Source organism: Myotis davidii, unplaced genomic scaffold, assembly GCF_000327345.1.
Source record: "Myotis davidii unplaced genomic scaffold, ASM32734v1 scaffold1124, whole genome shotgun sequence".
NCBI lineage: Eukaryota > Metazoa > Chordata > Mammalia > Chiroptera > Vespertilionidae > Myotis > Myotis davidii.
The window spans coordinates 500,286-526,807 of NW_006295384.1; the positions used below are offsets into that span (position 1 = coordinate 500,286).

The 26,522-nt window shown below is 38.3% G+C and overlaps 1 protein-coding gene and 1 pseudogene across 1 annotated transcript in view; one reads left to right on the forward strand and one right to left on the reverse strand.

Moving 5' to 3' along the window:
• The window catches only part of POLA1 (polymerase (DNA directed), alpha 1, catalytic subunit), a 312,056-nt gene that overhangs the window by 142,881 nt on the left and 142,653 nt on the right, over positions 1-26,522 (reverse strand). Inside the window, exons 33-34 of the mRNA XM_006769997.2 lie at positions 19,545-19,723; positions 17,857-17,988 (exon numbers count right to left, since the gene is read on the reverse strand). Of these exons, the coding sequence (XP_006770060.1) occupies positions 17,857-17,988; positions 19,545-19,723 (311 nt within the window). The remainder of the gene's footprint in view (positions 1-17,856; positions 17,989-19,544; positions 19,724-26,522) is intronic.
• Positions 14,809-15,579, forward strand: LOC102772422 (annotated as a pseudogene).

Genomic DNA, 26,522 nt, shown 5'->3' on the forward strand with positions numbered 1-26,522 from the left:
TCCTGCCCTCAAAGATGTCGGCGCCCACAGCCAATAAGGAGGGAATATGCTAATTGATCACCCCCCCCCTCAAAGATGGCAGCACCCACAGCCAATAAGGAGAATATGCTAATTGACTGCCACACTCTCACAGATGGTGGTGCCCAGTCCCCTCAGCCCCCAGCCGCCTAGAGCTGGCCCGAGGCACAGGCAAGCCTCGGATGGTGGTTGCCCAGCCGCCCAGAACCACCCGAGGCTCAGGTAACCAGGACCGGCCAAGGGTTGTGCTACCAGTAGTGGCAGCAGCAGAGGTGTGATGGGGGGCTTCGCCTTCCCCTGATCGTGGGGTTGCCTCCCACCCCTGTGGGCTCCTGGACTGTGAGAGGGGGCAGGCCGGGCTGAGGGACTATCCGCCCCCCCCCAGTGCATGAATTTTCATGCACTGAGCCTCTAGTTGTAAATAATACTGCAATGAACATAAGGGTGCACGTTTTTGTTTTTTTTTTTTGAATTAGTGTTTCAGGTTTTTTTTTGGATGCATTCCCAGAAGTGAAATCTCTGGGTCATAAGGCAGTTCCACTGAGTATATGATGACCAATAAACAGAATAACTCTCCAAGAGGAAGCAAATGCCAACTACACCGGCCCTTTACTCTTCTACAAGGGTGCATTTGTGTATATTAGGGCTAGGAAAGAGCACATAAAATCAGACAAATATACACATATACACATGGCGCTAAGGGCTTCTCAAAACTGTAAGTCTGGGTTATGGTATTTAGAATAAAGATATGACTACCCAGTGTTAAGAGAACCTATGCCAACAGCAGTTTGAAAACCAGCTCTGCTGCTAAGATGTCAGTTTCCTGGTCACGGTCTGGGGCAGGAAGAGTGCTATTAGACAAAAGGGAAGATTAACACCACACCTTTGGTTCAAGAAGCAGAGACATTTTTTAAGGCAAAATGTGTACTGAGTGTATATGTATATAATGCAAAAGTATGTTTAACTTCTTGAGATGCATAAGGTGATTGAAATTTAAATACTGAGAGAGGTTAAAGATGATATCCCAGAAAATACTGTCCACTGGTATGGAGTCATCAATAACAACAAATAAGAACTAGTCATTCCATTAAACATAAATGCTGCACACACAGCCTTTTGGAAGGTTCCAAAAGCCATTCCCTTGCTCAAATAATCAAGTCCAATGTCAGCGATGTCCCTGGTACTATGTTCTGCTCAGGGGACATGAAACTAAACACATCACTACACAGCACAGCTTGTGGTCACAAGGAGCTCACAGTCTGGGAAAGAGAGCCACTTAACTTGGTGATATGCACCATCCCAAGTATGGACAGAGTGTATGGAGCCCACGGGAGAGAGGAAGACCTTCTGCCTGGAGAGAGCTGAGTGAAGAAAGCTTTTCAGAGACTGTGTGCGTGATGAGAACACCTGAAATCTCTCTCAGGCAATTTCCATCTTCAATACAGTATTATTAACTACAGTGATCATGCCATACATTACATCACATCTCTAGACACAACTTCATGCCCTTTGACCACTTCTTCCCTCCCCCATTTTGACTTTTGGGTCTTGCTCATGTAATGGCAGGCATGCAAAAAACTAGGCAATTCCTACACGTGGGAGGCTGAAATTACTCAGAAGGAGATTATGATGAATCATAGTCTGAGAGGGTGGTGACAGGACCACAGATCTCAGAACCAATTTAAGTGCTATAATGAAACTTAATTTCTCATCATACGCAGGATCTGATGATGTCATAAAATCATTATATGGGAGATTTCCTAGAAAAGAATCAGAGAAGATGACATTTCTATGCACAAATACTCCTCAGCCTAGGTTTATATAATCATTTCCACAACCGAGAAGAGACAAGGTTTGAGCAATGTTAATTATGTGCCATTTGTCAAGTGTCAGCAATATGCCTGAACACTTCACAGTGATGGTAAATTCCCATGAAAAATGTGGACATATTAAAACCTTTTCTTTTTATACCTTCATATATAACCTATATGAATATATGGAAATCATGTATATTAATATATAAAATAATCATATATTTCATATATAGCAATCACATTTTAAGAGCTTAGTAATCCCATGGGGAACTTTTTAAAAACACCAATGCCCTGGACCCACCCTCAGATCCTAATCTAACTTTTCAGGGTGAGCTGATCCATCAGACACTCTTTAAAAATCCCACTCCGATGATTCTAATGTGCAGCCAAATTTGAGACCCACTGTCTTGGCCTGATATAGAGACAAGCATGTGATAAAAAAGAAATGCTGTGGTGAAGAAAAATTCTAAACCCAGCATTCTCTGAACGTTCCAAGTGTCTTGAAACGTTCCTTTGGTTTGGAATATAAAATTTTAGAATCATAAAATGGCTGGGGCAACATCGAAGTTTCTAGGATGCAAATACTTAATTCTCAGATAGGACTTGAGTCTGTACTACCCTCATTTACTGGCAAAAACCGTATTACAAGTCACTATTTTATTTTTCTTTTCTCTTTTAAGCAGCTTCATTGTTCTGATAAAAAGAATACATGCCCATTGTGAAATATTCAAATAGAGAAAAGAAATATGAAAAAATATCTAAACTTTTCACTACTCAAATATGATTTTTGACATATGGTAAACATCCTTCTAGAAATCTAAGCATACATAGGAAGAGACGCGAGTTTTACATAAGTGACACTATAATAAGCTGGTGGATGTATTTTAAACAACTTAGCACTATTATGTGGCCAAATATTTGGTCCAATAAATATAGAATTATAAAACATACTTGAAGGGTTGGATATTAACTATGAATTTATGTAGATTATTTTTAATGTCTAGTGGGTCCTCAATACTCTTCTGATTCACTCGTAACTCTATGAACTAGAGCAATATCAAAACAAAATATTGTATAATTGAATTTTTATATATTAGGGAATACAATTAGAGAGAAAATTGCTTTTAAATATAATTTTTCCCCAAATGAAACTTCTTAGGTATAAATCTAAAAGGTACAGGACTTGTATGCTGAAAACTATAAAATACTAATGAAAGAAAAATAATCTAAACAAATGGAGAGCTATACCATGTTCATAGATTGGAAGTAAACACAAGATGTCAATTCTCCCCTAAGTGATTATATATTTAACACAACTCCAATAAAAATCCCAGTGGGATTTTTTTGTTGTTAAAGACAAGGTGACTCAAATTTATATGGGAAGGCAAAAGAACTGGAATAGCTAAAATATCTTGAAAAAATAGTTTGAAAATGTCTTAAAAATGTAAACTTACACTTACCACGAGTTAGCAATTCTACCGCTGGGTAGAATGAAAACTTATACACTTAAGAGAATGAAAAGTTATGCTCACACAAAAACCTATACACAAATGTTTATGGCATCTGAATCATAATTGCCCAAATTGGAAATAACCCAAACACCAATGGGTGAATGGATCAAACTGCTACACCCATACAATGGAATAATACTCATCAATAAAAGGAATGAACCAAGCGAAAGAAAACAATTCTAAAGTCTGCATACTGTATAATTCCATTTCTATGACATTCTTGAAAAGACAGACTGTAGTAATGAGAACAGATCCATAGTTGCCAAAGTTAGGGGTGGGAAGGAAAGTGAATATGAAGGTATAGCAAGGAGTGTTTGGGGAACAATGGAACTATTTTGTATCCTGGGTAGGATAAAATGGATACACATATGAATATAGGAAAGTTAAGTTATCCCTTTAAATGGTTAAATATCTCGGTCTCATTTCTAGAAAGCTGGAGGAGCAACTATAATTACTTGAGTGCTAGAATTACTGCTCATGATACTGGGATTTTCTGACTTCATGACCCATTGAAAGAAAGTAATGAGTTGAGAATATGAATTAGTTTTCTTTCTCAAATCCCCAGAACTAAAATTTATCTTGCGATAAAGTTCCAATGGAAATGTTAAAATTTTTCTCCATTTCTTATTACTTGGGGGGACTGTCCTTAGAATTTCTTTTTTTTTAAATCTTCACCTGAGGATATTTTTCCATTGATTTTTTTAGAGAGAGTAGAAGAGAGGAAGAAAGACAGAAATATTGATGTGAGAGAAAAACACTGCTTGATTGCCTCCTGCACACCCTGACCAGGGCCCGGGCCAGAGAGGAGCCTGCAACCAAGTTACGTGCCCTTGACTGGAATTGAACCTGGGACCCTTCGATCTGCAGGCTGATGCTCTAGCCATTGAGCCATACCAGCTAGGGCTAGAATTTCATTTTATATCCACAGATCAAGTACATATACTCCTAGCTAAGCAAAGAAACACATACATCACAAAATTTTCTTCTGTACATCTCTGGGAATGGCAGCACATTCAGTATGGTGGGTCCCAGGTGGAAGATAATGTCAGAAAACATGACGCTTTGTAACCAAAGTGAGAAGAGGTTAGCCATCTGAATGAACCTCTTTTAAAAGTATAATTCACAGTCAAACTGGTTTGGCTCAGTGGATAGAGCATCGGCCTGCGGACTGAAGGGTCCTGGGTTCGATTCCAGTCAAGGGCATGTACCTTGGTTGCAGGCACATCCCCAGTAGGAGGTGTGCAGAAGGCAGTTGGTCAATGTTTGTCTCTCATCGATGTTTCTAACTCTCTATCCCTTTCCCTTCCTCACTGTAAAAAAATCAATAAAATATAAAAATAAAAAATAAAAGTATAATTCACATTAGTAGCAAAAGGGAATTATGGGAAGGGGGGTTGGTGATGGCAGTGTTCTGTATCTTGATTGTGGCAACTCCATGTATTGGTCAACACTCTGGAACTATACACCAAGGAGTAAATTCTCCTGTATGTAAATTTTAAAATAAAATTTCAAATACAACCAACACCACTCCTTAAAAAGATAATATATGCTCACTGCCAAAGACTTGGACAACAGAAATATAATGTTATCTACCAAGACCCATTTAAGATCATGGATTTTAATGTACCAGAGTACAAAAAGTTTATTGATATGGTTTCAGATACCACAGATAAACATATCCTTTGGTGAGGATAAAAAAAATACTCCTACCTTTTCCAATGATATGCGTGTGTGAAACCAAATTTTATTCACACACTTCCACCCAAAACACTATCTCAATAGATTGGGTGTAAATGGAGATATGAGAATTCAGCTGACTTCTAAGTCAGACAGTAGAGATTTGCAAAAAATGCTGCAATTGCTAAATTTTGCTTTGTAATATACAGCTATTTTTCATGAAAATATTTTTGTCATATAATAGGTTTATTGTTAATTAGAGGCCCGGTGCATGAAAATTCATGTACTGGATGGGGGAGTGCCTCAGCCCGGCCTGCCCCCTCTCACAGTCCGGGAGCCCTCAGGGACAGGAGGCGACCCAGCGATCAGGGGAAGGCGACACCCCATCACACCTCTGCTGCTGCCACTGCCAGCAGCGCAAGCCTTGGCCAGCCCTGGTTACCTGAGCTTCGGGTGGCCTTGGGCAACTGGGCAGGTGACATCAGAGGCTTGCCTGCACCTTGGACTGGCCCTGGGTGGCTGGGGGACTGAGGGGACTGGGCGCCGCCATCTTGTGGTTGTGGGCACTGTCATCTTTGAGGGCGGGGCAATTAGCATATTTCCTCCTTATTGGCTGTGGGTGCTGCCATCTTTGTGATGGCATGAGGGTCAATTAGCATATTCCCTCTTTATTAGGTAGGATTATGAGTTAGTGCTTTGTAAATGTCTGCTTAAATTTATAATCAAATAAATATGAATTCGTATAACCCACATAAACGAAAACTCTTTGATAATCTCAGTAATTTAAGAGTGTACAGGGTCCCACAGACCAAAAGGTTTGAGAACCACTGTGCTATACCTTTGTGTACATTCAACAGCAGGATGATCCATTTTGCTGTGAAATTTTAAGCAAGTCTTTCTTTTTTTCAATTTATTTTTTTATTGATTTAGAGAGGAAAGGGTAGGGAGAGAGAAACATCAATGATGAGAATCTTGATCAGCTAGCTGCCTCTGGCATGCCCCACACTGGGGACTGAGCCCACAACCTGGGCATGTGACCTTGGCTGGAATCAAACACAGGACCTTTCAATCCACAGGCCAATGCTCTATCCACTGAGCCAAACCAGCCAGGGCTAAGCGAGTCTTTCTTGACTCTAGGTTCCCCTTTGATTTTTCTTTGCTGATCAATTCCTGAAAGGAATAGATCTTGAATATCACTAGATGGGAAGCTCTAGTTGAGGGCAATTATTATCAAAAGAGTACATGTGACTTCACTCATGTGATTTCCAAATCCTTAGTATATATACAGACAGAAATCCTGGGCAGTTTTTGTTTTTTTCCTGCCATGATTCTTGAACATTCTTTGCTGGTGGTTTGGAGACTGAAGGCCAGCTATCCTAGGCTTCCAAGATCTAGTTAGCAAATCATCTAGGTTCCCAGCAGAAGAGTTTCCCTTTTTTAATTTACTAATTTGATAGAGAGAGAGAAAAGGGGAAGGGGAGAGAGAAAGGGGGGGAAAAAAGGAGGGAGGAAGGAAGAGGGGGAGGGAGAGCAAGAGAGAACTTGTTGTTCCACTTGTTTATGCATCCATTGGTTGATTCTTTTTTAAAAAATTGATTTTAGAGAGAGAGAGAAAGAAACATCGATGAGAGGGGAACAACAATCGGCTGCCTCCTGCACATCCCCTACTTGGGACTGAGTCCACAATGTGGGCATGTGCCCCGACTGGGAATCAAAACTGTGACCTCTTGGTTCATGGATTGATGCTCAACCACTGAGCCACACTGGCCAGGCTCACTGGTTGATTCTTATATGTTCCCTGACCTGGGATGGAATTGACAACCTTGGCGTATGGGGATGATGCTTCAACCAATTGTGCTACCCCGCCAGGGCAGGAACTCCTCAAACAGCCAAGGAGCCCTGAGCACATGTGCAGCCTGAATGAGGACAGGGACCTTTCAGGAAACAAGCCGGACAACATACTTCAGAAAATCACCATCCTTAAGAGTTACACTCTGCTGGAACATAGTAAAAACAAACCAAAAGAATTTTGAGGGAGTGCCAAGAGTCAGATGAGTTTTGAAAAAGGACAAAAAGTTATGCATTGCTTTTCAAAACCAAGCAAAGACCAACACATTACGAGTGTTGGGGTGAGCATATGATAAAGCCACTACTTACTGATTTATGCCAAGCACAAAACAAATGAATACCTATCAGGTAGAAAATACTGCTGCTCTGATTTTTATTAGCAGTATTATTTTTTGGAATCAGGCTTTTGAGAATTTGTCTATGGTGTCTTGGAAAGACAGCTGAATTAACTCCCTCCTGAACAGGAGTATGGCTGTTCCATTTAATAAAGAGTAAGCTAAACAGGGCGATCTGGAAATTCGTATTTAATGTTGCCACATGTGAATGATAATGCGTACACTTTCTAGGCAAACAAAATATAAGACACAGCCATGTCTGTGGCGCTCTCTCGTTTACATGTGCAGCAGAGAACAGATAGTCCCATTTTGTTCCCTGAAGTCAAGAGTGTGAAAATCTCACTTCTGAAAGGTTAAATGAAATATGTTCTGGTTCAATTCCTTACTCTACTACAAGACAGTAGCTCCAGAAGACTGGAGTTAGACCTGAAGTTGAGTTTTTCCTAAATACACAAGGGTAGAGAAATCGAACTAAAGAAAAGAATTCTACTGTTTTGGCACAAGTGGTTTTCTGTTTTTACCCACTGATTTGCAGATATTTGACAACTCCTACGGGATTTCCTCAGTATTTCAGAGAACCTCCAATTTTCCCTTCAGAAGAGGCAAACTGTATCAGAAGTTGCTGAAACCTCAGGATTCCCTTCAATGGCTGGACTGTCCATTGCTGGCAGCTCTAATCAGCTTTCTGGACTCATGCCCCCACCAGCCTAGTGGTCTGGCCTAGCTTCTAATGCTAATCCCAGAGGTCTTGTGGCATCCTGAGAAGCTGACCATATTGAAGATGGAGAGCAACTTGTTATTCATAACAGCTATATCAGCATATGTGATGCACAGAATTCTGGACTAGGGTCCCTAAATATGGTTGCAGTCCTGATGTCACTATTTGTGACCTGAGAGTCGCTTGATAGCACCAACATCTCAGAATATCATGAACTCATTCAATAACTACTTCCTGAGCACCTGCAGGTTAGGTACATTATGGGGTGCTGACCTCAAGGAAGTACAGCCCAGTGCCCTTTCCTTGCTTTTAACCACTAGCCCTAGCTGCCCTTAGCAGTGTCCTTTCTAAGGCTGAGTGTGAGAACCTATTCACCAACCCCGAAAACTCCCACACTGGCAGACTGCAGGGAGGGCCATGAGGAAGAACAGTACATTACGACATCATTCTGATGGGACAAGACATGGAGAGCAGCAAGACAACTAAGGCTTCTAGATGGACCCCTCAGAAAGACTGGGGCAGCAAGGTCCCGACCCGGATCGGAATCTCTGGGAGTTCTGAGCACACAAAAGAACACAGCCAAGTTATGTTCATCTACCACATCTCAGATCAGAATAATGGATGCTTTCTATGCATTTTAAATGCATCATCCCATATAGTTCTCCTTATGTGCCAGGTATAATTACTATTGTCATTTAATAGGCTATAAAACTGTGGCTTGAAGAAGTTCAACAACTAACCCAAGTTACAAACCTGGTAAGTGACTAAATAGCAACTCTGATCTTGGTGTTTGAGTACAAAACCTCACAATCTATCATGAAGCTAGCAGTGGATGGTCTCAAAATTGACATAACTAAGTGCTAAACTTTCAGAATGTAAGGAAAGGGCAGGCAAGGGCAGTGGCTATAACTGCCTCCACCTCAGATCAAAAACTCAGGAGGGTGAATATGTATATGTGGGAAACAACAAGGTCCAAACTCAGCTCTTAACAGACAACACTGTTTTCTATGGCCAGGGCACCTCAGAATTTGGTATGGGTCCCGTTAGTTCCTCACAATCATGCTCTAGTTCTGAGTCTCCACAAACAGGGTTCATGCCATAAGGTTTAAGATGAAATGAAGTCAAAGATAAAGAGGTGTTAAGATAAAGATAGAAAAAAAAAGATAAATATAGAGAACACAAGTGAATGTTGGTTATTCCATAAAGCAGTGGTTGGCAAACTATGGCTTGCGATCCACATGCGGCTCTTTGGCCCCTTGAGTGTGGCCACGAAGTTTCAATTGCACTGTGCATGCGTGCCCGCACGTGGTATTTTGTGGAAGAGCCACACTCAAGGGGCCGCAGTTTGCCGACCACTGCCATAAAGGATAAAAGTCAGGAGGCATATAAGCCGTATCTGATCTGATTTGCTTATTAGAACTCCTCTATAATAAATAGATAGTATTCATACCATAAGCTGCTTGTGTAGGGGCACTGGGCTCTGTTATTCACTTATATTTAGTCAATAATAAATTTACTTACAAAGAGATTCTCTTCCAACCATCATCAAATCCCTTGTTAGTTTTTCTTCGAGAACACACCTCAGCATAGCACCAAATCTTATAACTGACTCAAAGTCAGTTTACTTGATATCCACACCAAATAAAAATCAGCCATTCATTACTATAGGCATACCAACTCCCTGTCCATGGGCCTCGGTTTTAGAACACTACGTTTCTTCTTTAAAAATATATTTTTCAGAGAGGAAGGGAGAGGCAGAGAGAGAAAGAAACATCAATGATGAGAGAAAATAATTGATTGGCTTCCTCTGGCACGATCGGGGATCGAGCCAGCAACCTGGACATGTGCCCTAACCGGGAATCGAACCATGAACTCCTGGTTCATAGGTCGACACTCAACTACTGAGTCACCGCAGCTGGGCTAGAATACTACATTTAAAAAATGCAGTTGGTATCCATTTATGCTTCGCTTAACTGGTTTGAAGCAAAAAATAAATACAAATTCTCAATATATTATTTTGTTTGAATCAGATTCAGGATGAGTTCTATGGATTCCTAAAGAAATGATCCTTCTTCAAGCATTGCTGGGCAGCATGGGCTGCACTGCCTGTGACGCTGAATGGGTGGGATGGATATCTATTGCTTCTTTGCATGCCTTCTGTACCACTTATAATTATGCTGTTAAGAGTCTTTACAAAAAAGAAACCCAATTTATTCTTTTTAAATGTTCTAAATATAAACGCAGAGGCAAGGAAATAAACAATAATTCCAATGGTGCTTAGAGTTTAAACTATTTTGAACTAATGTACCTGTGAGACTATTGCATATTGCAACCTATCACCTAAAAACTATCAGCCCACATCACCACAGGTAAGAAATGAGAAATTTTGTGGGTTATTGAACACCAAATATTTGCAGCAGAACAGGAGACAGTTGCAAAACATCATTGTATGGCTCTAAACCCCACAGATCCATCTGCACAATACAGCTCTGTCGTGTGCACTGCTATACTGGAAAGTGAAGGACAATGGCAATGAGAGTGGCCCTGTCAGTGCTTACATGGATGAGGGTGGCTGGGGAGTAATGGGGTACGAGGCTGCTTCACCTCCAATTTGCCAGATTTAATTACTAATAGAGTTCTGTGAATTCCTAAAGAAATAATCCATCGTCAGGCAATGTCGGGCACCCTGAATTGTGTTGCCCGTGATGCTGAATGGGTTTGCATTTCGGTGGAGCAAATGTTTTCTGCAGTACTTCACTCTGCCCTCCTTGCACTGTTAATAAAAGGTAGCTCCTGCCTGCCTGGTGTGGCTCAGCGGTTGAGCATTGACCTATGAACCAGGAGGTCATGGTTTGATTCTCAGTCAGGGCACATGTCCGGATTGGAGGCTCGATCCCCAGTAGGGGGCGTGCAGGAAGCAGCCGATCAATGATTCTCGTATCATTGATGTTTCTTTCTGTCTCTTTCTCCCTCTCCCTTCCTCTCTGAAAATAAAAAATATATTTAAAAAAATTAAAAGGTAGCTCCAATTTAGTTTCTGGCTTAATAACATTATGTTTGGAGGATATTAATTTTGTCTTTGAGGAAGGCAGATCCATTCCAAAATTAACAAGCATTTTTTTGGGCAAAGATGAAAGCATAAGCTGAACATGGATTCTTCTACAAAGCATCCCAGTCCACCTCCTAGATGTGTGCTGTCTTACGGAGGGAGCCACAGCCAGCAGCACACTGAGGGGTCGCATCGTTGGTCAAATGCTCCCTTATTCACCTGTGAGCATAAGAAAGTTCTCTGCATAATGAGACAACAGACACTGCTCATTATTTTTGGAATTCCTCATAAAAGTGGGTCCAAAAGAGATTTTTTTTAAAAATGTGGCTTATGCCACAATTAATATACCAAGAAGTAAGAGAAAAATACAGGGAGTGGACAGGAGTGAGACAGGAATAACAGCTAGGCATCCACTTTCTATGCCACCTTATGGAGTTAGAGATGGACTTTTATATCAAAACAATGAGAGGATGTCCATGCAGGATGGGATTTTGTATTATGATAAAAATATTTCTGGTCAATGCCTCTTTGCCTGATACTTAGTTGGGATAGAAAACAAGGTTATGAAGTTAGAGAAAGGCATATACTGAAATCAACAGTAATCAGTGATATAAAATATAAAAGACAGTGACAAAGGACTTTATTTGTCAATGCTTTCATGACCTTAAAACTCTGTGGAATTTTGTGTTAACCTGAGAATCTTGTATACCATTAATAAACTTTCTTCCAGCACTGTCCAAGTAGCTCAGTTGGTTAGAGTGTCACTCCTATATGCTAAGGTTGTGGGTTCGATCCCTGGTCACATACAGGGGTCAACTAATGAATCCATAAAAAGTAGAACAACAAATAGAGTCTCTCTCTCCCTCCCCCCTCTAAAAATTCTGAGACTGTAAAACTAATAGTAAATTTCTAAGGAATTCAACCACCAATTTCAGGTCCTAGCTATTAATCAGTGATTATCATAGGCATGGCACTGTCTAGCTGTTCACCGTCAATTTTTCTTTTTGTTCTTATATATATTTTTATTGATTTCATAGAGGAAGGGAGAGGGAGCGAGAGATATAAACATCAATGTTGAGATAGAATCATTGATCAGCTGCCTCCTGCACGCCCCCTACTGGGGATCAAGCCCACAACCCAGGCATGTGCCCTTGACTGAAATTGAACTCAGGACCCTTCAGTACACAGGCCGATGCTCTATCCACTGAACCAAACCGACTAGGGCCACTGTCAATTTTTCTAGATGGAAGGCCAGAATATCTCTATATTTAAAAAATCACAGTGAAGTGATCTAAGTAATACTCCTTTATAAGTAGCTACAAACTGCAAGGCTGGTGAGGAATCCATTTTGCCCCATTGGTTGGAACACTCTAAAACCTGTATTAGCCATCAATGGGAGTTTAGGAGCATATTTTAGTTGACTACCCACCTTTAGAAACAGATGGCTCTTTAAGTATTAAAATGAGGGTTTACTGTACATTATAAATAATAGTACTTGAGATGAAAGTAGATGACCCACTACCCCACTCCCAGGTACCAATAGGGGTCAGATTTCTCATTTATGAACAAGTCTTCAGAGGAGGCAGCACCCCAATCTCAGACTCTCTTCCGCGGGTGCTTCATGGCTGAGGGGAACACTTCAAAAATGAACCAGCTAAACAAACTTCCTAGCAGCACTTGACAGAGCTACACCTATTCTTCCCATTTCCAAAGCAGTAGAGAATTAATTACCAGTTCTATGGATCTATTGTAAGTATAATAGACTAAAGAGCTATCACAGACACATTTATTGTAAAAGCACAATCCCAAGAGTGTCTAGTGGAGGGCCAAAACGATTAACACAAATGCTTTGTCAGATCAAAGATAAAACCTGCACCGCCCAATTGAGGAATGAATTAGAACAGTGGGTTATCTTTCAAATTAACCAGGGCAGTTAGTGAGGAAAATTTCATGAAAGTGTAATTCTTAGCCTTTGTGAATCCACACAGCAGGCATTCTGCCAGCTGACAAGATGATGAAATTTTCATGCTTAAAAAAAGCCCTCTTCATTTCCCAATTTAGATTAGCTAGTGTTTCTCTCCCTTTTTGTGTGTGTATTTGCTCTGCTGAAGCAGAATTTAAGGGGAGGGGGAACACACATCAAATTTTTTACTCTAAAATAGAATCTTTCAAAATCATCCCTAAAAGCTTAGAGATATAGTCTTTAAACTGGTTTTCTGTGATTTTTTAAAAAATACCAGTTCAATTTTAACTTGGTACAGAGGGACCAACAAGGACCAGGGCACAAAATAAACTTTGAATTAGAGCTTTCTGTGCTACCTCAAAGTCTTTCAATGCTTCATCAAATCTCGGGATAAAGCACTAGAGTTTTTTCCTCCTAAAGAAATTAATATTTACTTAAAATACCCTGCTTGGTACTTTTGGTATTTCTATGTATATTGAAATTTAAATGTTCTAGGAAATGAGAATTCGAGAGAGATAATCATTGCTATATGGGGAGAGAGAAATAAGCATTTCCTCTCCTATTAACACATTGTTTGCGGGTGGTTTTTGCGCACTAACAGGTGGCATGGGCCACTTTTGCTAATTTTTTGCACAAATGGCAACGTTCAGTAAAATTACGATAACTTTAGTTTACGTATTTATACGTTACCCGCATTCTACCGCTAGTCTATAAAAAACTTATTAATATGTGTCCCGCGCTCTACTACACTGGTAGAACGTATAAATACGTAAAACATATAAAGACGTTCCCCGCATATGATGTGTTAAGAGTCAGTGTTAAAACATTACAATATGAGCCCGGCCAGCGTGACTCAGTGGTTGAGCACCATCCTATGAACCAGGAGGTTATGGTTCGATTCCTGGTCAGGGCACATGCCGGGTTGCAGGTTGGATCCCCAATGCGGGGAGTGCAGGAGGAAGCTGATCAATGATTCTCTCTCATCATCGCTGTTCCTATCTCTCTCTCTCCCTCTCCCTTCCTCTCTGAAATCAATAAAAATATATTAACAAACACACATGTTACAATATGATATAGATTGAGTCTCAGATACTTACATTTTTAATATTTATTGTATCACATGTATTTACTCAGTACTGTTTATTCATGACAGAAAAATAACAATGTGATGCATTTTTTAAAATAAAAGAGATTTAGAAGGATATTTTGCTACCTTGAACTTCTGTCCCTTTGTTCCTGACAATTCAATTTATTGGTAATCAAGAACTGTTTCTTTGCAGGTTACAGTGTTTGGTCAAGTACCTACTCCTCCACTGTCTTCCTAAAGTTCCTTCTTTTTTTAAAAAAAAAAATATATTTTTTTATTAATTTCAGAGAGGAAGGGAGAGGAGAAAGAGAGAGAAAAACATCAACGATGAGAGAGAATCAATGATCAGGTGCTTCCTGCATGCCCCTCACTGGGGATCGAGCCCACAACCGGGGCATGTGCCCAGAATTGAACCGGTTGATAGGTCAATACTCAACCACTGAGGCACACCGGCCAGGCCTAAAGTTCCTTCTTTATGGAGATGCCTTCCTTTCTCAGTGTAGATTGTACTTTCCCTGCAGTGATTCTAAGACTAAAATGAAAAAAATATACTGAGACTTGCTCTTAATCCACTAATAACTTTTTGTCCAGTGGGTAGTATTTTTGAACTTGCAAAATAGGAGGAAACCCCTTTGGTTATTAGCTTCTGAGAACAGTCACTTAATCTCAGTATAGGCATACCTCAGAGATATTGTGGGTTCAAGACAGTATTGGGCTTTTGGCTTTCGGCTCGGAGGAGGCTCAGGTGCAATTTTCTTCGGTCGTCCCAAATCTGGGTTCATCCAACACCAGCCGCCTCCACCATGCCACCGAAGTTCAACTCCAACGAAATCAAAGTCGTATACCTGAGGTGCACTGGTGGGGAAGTAGGTGCCACGTCTGCCCTGGCCCCCAAGATCGGCCCCCTGGGCCTGTCTCCAAAAACGGTTGGTGATGACATTGCCAAAGCGACTGGTGATTGGAAGGGTCTGAGGACTACAGTGAAACTGACCATTCGGAACAGACAGGCCCAGATTGAGGTAGTGCCTTCTGCCTCTGCCCTGATCATCAAAGCCCTCAAAGAACCACCAAGAGGCAGAAAGAAGCAAAAATAAATAAATGAAACAACAAAAAAAATTAAGCACAGAAGAAATACCACTTTTAGCCCTAACTGGTTTGGCTCAGTGGATAGAGCGTCAGCCTGCGGACTCAAGGGTCCCAGGTTCGATTCCGGTCAAGGGTATGTACCTTGGTTGCAGGCACATCCCCAGTAGGGGGTGTGCAGGAGGCAGCTGATCGATGTTTCTCTCTCATCGATGTTTCTAACTCTCTATCCCTCTCCCTTCCTCTCTGTAAAAAAATCAATAAAATACATTTTTTAAAAAAGAAATACCACTTTTGATGAGATTGTCAGCATTGCCCGACAGATGCGGTACTGATCTTTAGCTAGAGAACTCTCTGGAACCATTAAACAGATCCTGGGGACTGCCCAGTCTGTGAGCTGCAATGTTGATGGCCGACACACTCATAACATCATAGATGATATCAACAGTGGTGCAGTGGAATGTCTGGCTAGTTAACATGTTAAGCGCCCAGCCTGTTTTGCCTTCCAAAGGGAGAGTATAGTGTCAGTCACCGGTGAGTGACATGGCGCTTAACATGTTAAGAACTACAAAGGAAAATGTTTCAATTAAAGATTTGACAACCCCCCCAAAAAGAGAGAGTATTGGAATAAAATGAGTGTAATCTTTCTGCTGATAGAGGGTCTTGGCTTCATTATGTAAAAAACACACAACATTGGTGGAGTACAATAAAACAAGTGCAATAAAACATGGTATGCCTGTACTTACTATCAATATCCTTGTCTCCAGTACACTTGATGTATTAATCTCCAGCTGGACTACCACCACTATGGTACATCACCCTGAACTAACTGCAATGACTATCACTTGAGGCCCAAACAAAAGAAACTCAATGCCATGTCCCTTTACCTGCAAAAGTTCTTTTAAGTCTGGGGTGAGGAGGAAAGAGAAAAGTCTACCAATGAAGTAGAACCTAGAGGTGCATGAGCTCTCTGTATAAAAGCTCTGATCTTGACAATATTTGAAACATTTAATCATATATGACTAAGATCAGACAGTAGAGATACAGGTTCCTAATTTTGAGGATAGTCATATCAATCTTCAACTTTAAGAGCGACATTTAGATATTTTCATAAGAAATCCCTTTGGAAAATTAACCAAGTAGGCAGTAACCACAGGAAAACTGTTACTTGCTGGTAGTGAGATGGCTGGCAGAAAAGACAATGGAAGCAAATGCTACAGAAACCCTAGGTTGAATGTCTAGATTCATAAAACTAGGTTATTTAGCTTAAAAAATAATCATATAACTACTACCACCACCACCACTACGACACACAAACAATTGGGTTAGAAATTCATCTTTCAGTTAGGGCATATTTCTAACTACAAAGATCATTTTTCTGCCTATTCCCAACTTAGTCAAAACAGATCATCCCTTCTTAGAGAAGGAAATAGATGAGTTTCTTCTAGTATTAACATTTCCATGGTGAAGATTTTGATAGACTAAACACAGAGAGAAAATTTGGAATTCTTCACAAGAGTCAAGAATCATGCTCTACTCCGTGAGGTCCTGTAAATGAGGAGATGAATAGTTTTGATTTGGGCTTTTCATGCTTAAATAAAGGCCTAACATTTCATGTGCGGAGCACTTCATCTACTGTGGAATGTGAACCTACAGATACCCTTTATTCCCATCCAACTGTTCATTAAGTACAGCATAGCATTATTCACAAATGTTTCAGATTTCTCAAAATGTAGTCTTATTATTTTAAAAATATCTTCAGACAAACCTACTTTTTTTTTTTTCGACAAATACAAGTTATTCAACTCCAAAATCACAATACTGGAACTCTATGTTTTCATTCTTTGTCCTAATGATCTAATACTCAGTTTTCATTTAATGAAATCCATTTTAAATAAGAAATTGCTATGTTAATTAGCATAAAAGTAGATATTATAGGAAAATATTGAACAAAGTCATGGCCTTACCTAATAGAATCTGGGCATTTTTGGAAATGCCTTGCCAATGTAGCTTCTTTAAATAAGTTAGTGAACTTTCAAGTAATAACAATTTTGCTTAGATGACAAATAATATAATGAAACACTATGAAAAATCAAATGGTAAATGTGAATTTTTTAATTTTAATTTTTGAAGCGAAAAGAACTCATTCACATGAAATAGTTAAAAACAAAACAAAAATAAAAACTGTGAAAAAGCCTTTCTAACACAGACAGATCACTTACTGTTCTGGTATTTTAACTATACTATGTACTTTAAAAATTAGACATTCTCTTTAAAAAGCCAGACAAATTGCATTTAAATTTAAAAGATATTTAGTTTTATTTCCTGGGACAACCAGGCTATGAAATGGTTTCGATTACCACATAAACACAAAGTTTTAACTTATTAAAAACATCACACATGATGTTATGGCTCTACTTGCCAAAGATAACCAATACTGATTTTTCCTCCTTTGGCCAAAGATGTGAGTGACCATTTAATGTGGTCTTATTTAGGTAACAATAAATTTTTAAAAGTCCTGGTTATATTCTCATTTTTCCTTAAAAGCAAAAATTTCACTATTTAAAATATTACTCATTAATGAAAGAGATGTAATACCCAATAGAAAATCAAACCATTTTCCTCTCAAGTCTTTAAAAAATTTTCGTTTCATAAAAAAACAGTAATACAAAACGACATTGTTTTATTTTATAACAAGTTCCAAACTTAAATAAGCTGTGTATATAAGAAAGTCATTATGTATGGATACTAACCTCATAGTATTTCTTAATGCAACGTCTAATATCCAAGATCAATTTGTTGCTCAGCTGTACAATAAAGTTCATAGGTGAAGCTTTACAGTTGATGTTACTGCAACGATACAAGCTGGGCTCCAGATCGGTTCCCTATAGAATTCAAGTCAGACAAGTACACAAAAGATTATAAAAAGATTTCTTGTGCTTAAAAGCTTATATGCTGTCCTGGTGTACAATAGTCTTAATTTAACCCTATTTCCTCAACTGCTTTCCTCCCAAAGATCTCCTTAGTCACATATAACTTCCACTCTTTTGCCACCATCATAATGGAGCATGAAGTCAAAGGGAAAATCCTAATATCATTTTTTTAAACATTCAATAAATGACAGACTCTCTGGATAAATGAGTTTTCCCTGTGAAAATACCAGTGAAGTGACATTATTGGAAATAAACATTCTTTTTAGACATATCAAAATTTTAAATTTGCCCTTATTCATTACAAACTTGAGGATAAAGCAAGTGCGCTAATGACATTAGTTGCTTTCATATTGTCAACTTAATAAAGCCTAATATTTAAGTGTTATACCACTAAGCAATCAGGCTTTGTCAGCTTAGAAAAGCTAAAATTCCTAACCCCCTTAAAACGTATTTGGGGGAGAGAAAGCAGGAGAAGTAGAAACTTGCAAGAATTAACTATTAGTATTTGGAGAAAATATCTTGTTGTTTTGTTTGAAGCAGAGACAAAGCAAACATATAGGGAAACTGTTGGGGTTTCTGGACCATGTGTTTTCCTTCTTGATACTTAAACATCTTGGTTTCCTGCTCCAATCTGGTACATAACCCTACCCACCACACTAAGCAATTCCAGGTGGAAGAGATTTCAGAGCTTGACATCGGCTCTTCCACAGTTAGCCCATCTGCAAGTTGTCAAGCCTCCATGCAATTAACTATCTTATTTACAGCTGTAATGAAGCAAAACTCAAGGATTTAGCATGTATTGCTGATCTGCGTCTGCCTCTTCCTTGCACTTGCTTCCAAAGACCGCTTTGTTTTGATTCAAAAAAATTCAAAACATCTGCTGTTTGTCCAAATTAACTTAAAATAATTACTTTTAATTTAGATAAAGGATGCATTTTCTTTCAGTTTCAAGGTTTTACATGGTTCTACTGCCTACTCATTTGCCAATAGCCAGTACATATAACACTGCAGTAGAATCAAGTAAATTGGCCACATTTCAAGTTCTGATCCAAGGTCAATGGTACATTTTTGGCAGTACTTCTTGAAAGGAATGTCTCCCTGTGACTTTTTAAATGTCTGACATGCAAAGACAGCAGAAACGATAATCGGAGTACCTTTGTCAAAAAGGAGGCAAGTGGGATGTGTAAAGATAAACAAAAAACTTTCCAAAAACACTTAGTTCCCATTAACTTGATTTAAGATACAGAAAAATATTGCTCTAAGTCTTAATAAATTGGGTTGGGAGTGGGGAAATATAGGTTACTAATTAAGGAATTACAATAAAAATACTTTAAGATAATTATATCTTTTAAGAGGTTCCATTTAGAAACCAAGGCCAAACACTCTAGGAAGCCAAAAACAATATCAAACACATAAAAGCAATGTGTTTCCTCCTTTTTAGACAAATAATGGGGGGGGGAAGGCCTTTATATTAATTTGCTCACAAAATGAAAAAAGAAACAACTAACCGAACCCTCGAAGACACTATCGTAAATATTCTCAGTCCCACACGCAGGGCATGGGCATTTGAATCTCTCACAGTCCCTGTATTTCTCTTCATCGCTGAGCTGTGCTGGGCCACCAAGTAGAACATCATTCTCTTCATCTTTATGATAATGATGAACTCTAAACTGGGTGGGATCAAGTCCTATTAATACAAAAGAAAAAAACAAATTTAGAAAGGTACAATTCTTTGAATTCCCTTACCCAAAAAAATAAGCCCAAGGAAAAAAAACTCACAAAAGAATAATTTTAAATTCACACACACAATCATTTGAACTCAAGATAGAGTCTCATATCGCATGGACAAAGGGCTCTTTTTATAAGTGATTATAAATAAAACAAGTAAACAGCATTAAAACAATGCAGATATATGCTAGCGGACATCTGGATTTGGAAGCAACTAATTACTTCTACAGGATGGTTTTAGTATTTTCCTAAAGTTATAAAGAAAATCTCAAATAAATTTGCACTGCTGTTAAGAAAATCTCTTAAAATCAAAGAATCATCATTAAAACTGAAAATAGAGAATAAAAATCCCATTAAAGAAAACAAGTTCACTGCTATTACAACTCCTTCAAGTGCAGACACAATTGCTAATCCTGATTTCAATGCAGTGGTCGATTCCATCTTGGCTCAGTAGTTAACAGCATGTAGGTTGCAATCTAATCCAGTGGTTAAAATTCAGTAGCAGCATATAAGACAAAACGTGACATGGTTATTTTGGTATTCTGAATTCAGAAGTATAAAATATGTGCAAAAATATGATTCTACAGATTCTATAGGCCAAAATGTCCCCAACAATCCTGGAACCAAATATACCTTCCATATTTCAATCAAAATGACCCAATAAATCAATTGATGTATAGTTTATGCTATCTTGTTTGCCCAAACTATTTGAGAAAATAAACATTTTAAGGTCAGCCAATTTAATATACCCTTGGTCAAAGCATATCTCTCAAAAATTCACTATTTGAATTGAAACTTCAAGATAATTATTCTACACTATATCTTTTAATATTTTCTTTAAAGCACCCCTTAGCAATACCTAACAATTCTAGGCTGTTTAGAAATCTAAGGAAAACAAGCATACCTATTTTAGTATAAAGGTAAATAAGTAACATAAAACATCACTAAGCAAAAAGTTCAAATACCAAAAATATCTAAAAATTGTTTTGACTCTATCAACAGCTGCATTGGTAGATAATCTAACAGATGTTTTTAAAATTCAGTGACAAGATGCTAAATCCTATTTGGTCAATTGTCAAGTGACATCTAGTCATTACATAAGGTTAACTCTGACACAGTGGAAGGTACTAAACAAAGAATAAGTTTGGAGTCTCAGCTTGCTCACCTGCAAAATGGATGTAGTACCACCAACCATGAACTTTTGCAGTTTAAATAAGACATTAGAGGACAAACTGTTTTAAATGGGGCCTATATAAATAAATACTCAATAAATGTCATACAGATAAAAAAAGTAAAGAGTGGATGAACATCATTTATTTTGGACTATGTTCACTCAAAATGAAACACATGTTCATGCTGCACAGCCAGTTAATAGCTGCTCTTTGTAGGAATTCATCAAAGTGAATATTTTCTAACATGACAGTGCATAATAAGAACAAAAAAATACACATTCAAAAACAACTTGACAAAATTGTTCTTGGTGTGTGACAAATTACTGTAACATAAGTCACTTGGCCCCAAGACTCACTGTACATTTTTATTTTACAAGTTAGCAATCCAGTAAGAGAAATAGCAAATTAGTGAGGTGTGAGGGAGGGGTAGAGGAGTTGAGTGAGAGAGACCATGCCCGTTGAATGATGCCAATTTGTCTCTGTAGTGAAGGGCAACTTGTGAATTTCTTAAACTCTAGTTATGAATCCAACTGTATTCACATAATGTCTTGCTTTATGAAGATGCAGCTTCATCTTTTTTCTGATGACATCATTATTCATCAATTTCCCAGACTATTACTCAGAAAGTAAGGAAAAAGAAAAACAATAAGCAAGGATTTTCTAAAAGGGCAAGATGTTTTACAATCTGAAAATCAAGGAACGGAACCACCCTAGCTTTGCACATGTACAGAACTGGCCAGGCTGTGACAGGGGAGCAACGAAAGCTTTCTCCAGTACCAGCCAGGTCTACTTAGTGCATGAATGGCACGGGCCAGGCTGCCTGCTGAGTAAGCCAAAGCTGGACATAGGCTACCTTGCTTATTATGGAGAAAAGCCCAACAAGGGGACAAAGTTATTTTAAAAATCAGGCCTTATGAAATGTCTACTTTAAACATCCATTTCCACAAACAACACTTATCTGCCCCTAGAAACAACAAAGCCAACTGGCCTAGCTAATTACTTCAAATTTATTCCCAAGCTGATTTTTTCAAGAGAAGGGGACTTTTTCATCCCAGTACTCATGGTCATAAGTCAATGTTAACCTTTTAATATATAAAGGGAAAAGACACTAATTACCTTAAAATATTAGGTATATAATGATCCTTGTACAAGTCACTTGAATACAAAAATGTCATAAAATTATTTTCTTGGGAGGACAATTATAAGTTCAACAGGCAAATCACAGAGGGCTAAATGAAATCTTTTTAAGAAAACATACAATGTCATGTTAAAAAGTAAAGATCACTGCTGTCAGAATATTCTTTAAGGTCCAAATCCAGGCTTAAACAAGCCCCCAACTTATTCAACATAATTTTTCTAAATCCTCACAAAATTGGCAATAAGCAGCTTATTTTGAAGTTTTGGGAGACTTGAAAGTTTCCCCGCTTATACATAACTCATTAAGGCTGTAGTGAGACAACGGGAAAAAGTATCTGGTGCTGCCACCTAAAGGTAGATTCTGAATTTTTAAATGTGCAAAATAGAGCTGTTGCAAAGAACTCTATTTGTAATTACTATCTCTCCAAAATTAGACACTTTTGTCAGAAATTAAAGCAAAAATCTTTATGATTGCAGTTGGCATATACTTACATGTGCATTGTATAATCAATATTAAAATGCTCATCATACAGCAAGTAATCCTGTTAGCCTTTGAGCAAGAGATGCAAAACTGAATTCCAAATTCCTGATCTCTCCTGAGAGCTTTTTCTAAATAACTGGCTTAAAAAAAAATAAACTTCATGCCCCATTTGAGAAAAAGAACTTCCACTTTTGACTAGACTCGCTTTTGACAGGTGAGTTTGATCATTTGGTCTGGCACAGAATAAAAGAAAGCGGCCTGCTTGGACTTGGCATCAGTTCTCCAGGGGAAGAGCAACAGTAGTTTTCCCCACAATAAGGAGAAATGTTATGTGCTGTAATTCAATACTGTGACTTCTAGTGATCTAGTCACACCATTTTTTTTCTTGGGGGTGGGACAGAAGGGGTAGTAGAAAAAAATTAAACTACTGTCATTTATAATTAGAAAATTTATAAGATCTCACATTATCTGGGCAATAGGATCAAAGCTCTCATGTTTCAAAAAGTATTTATAGAAAGTAACATCATAGGCATTCGGGTGGAGGAGTTCAGCAATGCTGTTTTTTACTTAACATCACCATATTCTTATCACACACACCTCCAGTGTGATATTTAGCACAAAATTATTTTTCTTATCACTGTACTTTGTAACCCTTGTAAGCTTTCTGTTTTTAGAATGTTCACATGCCCCCAATAAAGGAGTATTTACACTGTTCAAAACTCAAGTTCCTAAACAGGGCTGAGAGAGGCTAATACATTTGACCAAATTATTTTCTTCCTCCAAACGACAAGATCCCTATTAGTGTAACTGTAAATAACTACAGTAAAGCCAATTATATATGTTCACACAAGTGAGGAAGAGGGAATAATCCATATGAATGAAACTCCAAATGAGTAGAGTAACTGATATTCCCAGTAGGTTGTTTGTAATATGACTCAAACTACTAGGGAAGCTAATTAATGAAATCCTACAGTAAATTTCTTCTAAAAATTTCTTTTAGGAAATAAATCATTTATCTTTTGCACAAATTCAGGCTTTCATATATTTGGACTACTTAGAGAACAATATACAAACTAAAAATTTAGTGTGATTAAACAAAAAGTGGTTAATGAATTTTTAAAAGGTAAATGCTACATCCATAAAAAACCTTGTACAAGAATGTTCTAGCAGCTTTATTAATAATAACCAAAAATTGGTAACAATTCTGTTCAGATGCCCACAACATGAGTCTACAAAAATAAAAGTATAATATGCTAATTAGACCAGACATCCTTCCGGACGAAGCCAGGGCTGTGAGGGAAGCCTGGTCATGGGTGCTGGAGGGAAGCCGGTGCCAGCAGCCAGGGGAAGGAAGGCCGACTCTTGCACGAATTTCGTGCACTGGGCCTCTAGTGAATAAATAAAATACTACTCAGCAATGAAAAAGAATGAGTACTGATAGGTGCAAAAAGATGGATGAATCTGAAAAAATATGCTAAATGGAAAAGCGGAACACAAAAAAGATATACCATAGGAAATAATTTATATAGAATTCTAGAGTAGGCAAAACTAACCCATGGTCATAGAAATCAGATGAATGGTTGCTTTGGCGGGGGGGGTGTACTGACTGGGAAGGGGTACAAGGGAACTCTCTAGGTGATGGAAATGTTCTGTCTTGATAAAATGTATACACTGTGAAGATTGTAGCATTTCATGGTATGTAAATTACACTTGGGAAAAAAAAAGCACGCCAAATAGAAGATGTCTGTGATATATTATTTCCCACAGACTCATTTAAAATAGATAAGAAATGATTGCAAGTCAGTAAGAAAAAGACAACCCAACAAAAGAGTAGAAAAATACGAACAGGCACCTCACAAAAAGAGATATCCAAATGGCGATTAAGCATGTGAACAGATACCGAACATTATTAATCATCAAAGAAATGAAAATTAAAACCACAACATTATGCCAACACATAAGATGAAAAAGAGGAAAACACCAAGTGCTGGTTAAGAATGTGGAGTACTCACATACTGCTGGTAGGGTGTACATTGGAACCACTTTGGAAAATTGGTTGTATCTACTAAAGCTGAACATACACGTCCCCTATGACTCAGGAAATCTCCTCCTAAATATATACCCAACAGAAAATACATGCAATTGTTCCACAGAAGTCATGTGCAAGAATGCTCACAGCAGAACTATTCATAATTGTGCAAATGTGGGAAAAACCCACAGGTTTTACATTCAGTCACACAGTGTATTCAAACAATAAAATATTGCACAGAAATGAAGTATAACCACATGGACCCATCTCACAAACATACTGAATGAAAGCATCCAGACACAAAAAATATAGACACAATTTGTGTAACATCCAAAAATAAGAAAAGATCATCTATGATGTCACAAGTCATGATGTCATTTTCTGGTCAGGGATGGACAGTATCTATCTAGGAGACCGGGGACCCCTGGGGGTGTTTCTTGAGCTGACTACAAAGGTATGTGTTTATGAAAACTCATTAAACTGTTCAGTTAGGTTTTGTGTACTTTTCTGTATGCATGTTATATAAGAACATTAACATTGGAAAAGGTGAGAAAAGTGAGTATTGAGTATTTCTTATGATATACCTATGAGGTTGTTATAAAATGTATTAGATTCCAACTAGACATTATGTACCTCTTCACAGATGTACACACCATTACCTAGAAGTAGTATTCACAAAAACAAAAATTGAACCGAAGTATGGGCAGAGCTAACTACCACTGTACAGGAAATACAGGGGAGAGGATACTATCGGCAAACTTTAGAATATGGGAAATTCTACAGAGCAGAATACAGTTTCTTTAACAAATACATCAGAAGGGTGAAAAAAAGAGGAGATTAACTATCATATGGACCCTGACTATATTCCAATTCAAACAAAGAACTTTTTATAAAAAGTGTATTCATAATATGATCAGGAAAATATAAACACTTATTGGATATTTGATGAAGTGAAGGTATTTTTTCCCCCTAGTAATAGCATTGCAGCTATGTTGCAAAGGGGAATCCTTGTCTTTTAGAAATGCAAAATAATACATACATATATACGAGAACCGCCCTCTCGCCAGGTCAAGGGACAAATCTGTGCATCAGGCCTCTAGTTTATAGATAAAATGACATTTTCTCTAGGACAGTGGTTCTCAACCTTCTGGCCCTTTAAATACAGTTCCTCATGTTGTGACCCAACCATAAAATTATTTTCGTTGCTACTTCATAACCATAATGTTGCTACTGTTATAAATCGTAATGTAAATATCTGATATGCAGGATGGTCTTAGGCGACCCCTGTGAAAGGGTCATTCGACCGCCAAAGGGGTCGCGACCCACAGGTTGAGAACCGCTGCTCTAGGATTCACTTCAAAATAATCAGAAGAGGTGGAGAAGCAGAATAAGATCAACCACAGTTGCAGACTGCTGCTGAAGCTGCGTGTTGAGCACATGGGGGCTTATGATGAAATTCTCTCTACTATTGTATATGTTTAGAATTTTCCATAATAAAAACTTTTTAAAATACTGGACCTCTGATCTAAACAACTGACTATAAAGTGACAGACAACCGAAACTGCCTCCATAAGACAAATGGAAAATTTTTATTTTCCTGTACAAAATAACTCCCAAAATCTTGGCAGAAAAAAAATACTAAATGGTGATGGAAGGAGACTTGACTTGGGGTGGGGAACACACAATACAATGATGATGTATTATAGAGCTGTACCCCTGAAACCTATATAATTTTATTAACCAATGTCACCCCAATATTCAATTAAAAAAAACAAAAAGAAAAGAAATCCCGATGTGTAGTACTTTTATGACCTCGCTTGATTGTTTTTAATGCCCTTGATGACAGCTCTGAATGTGAATTTTAACTTGGTAAGACATGTACCTCTGGGCAGGAAAAAATTTTAGAAATGTCTTCTTTCCTCTTTTTAAATCTGATAAA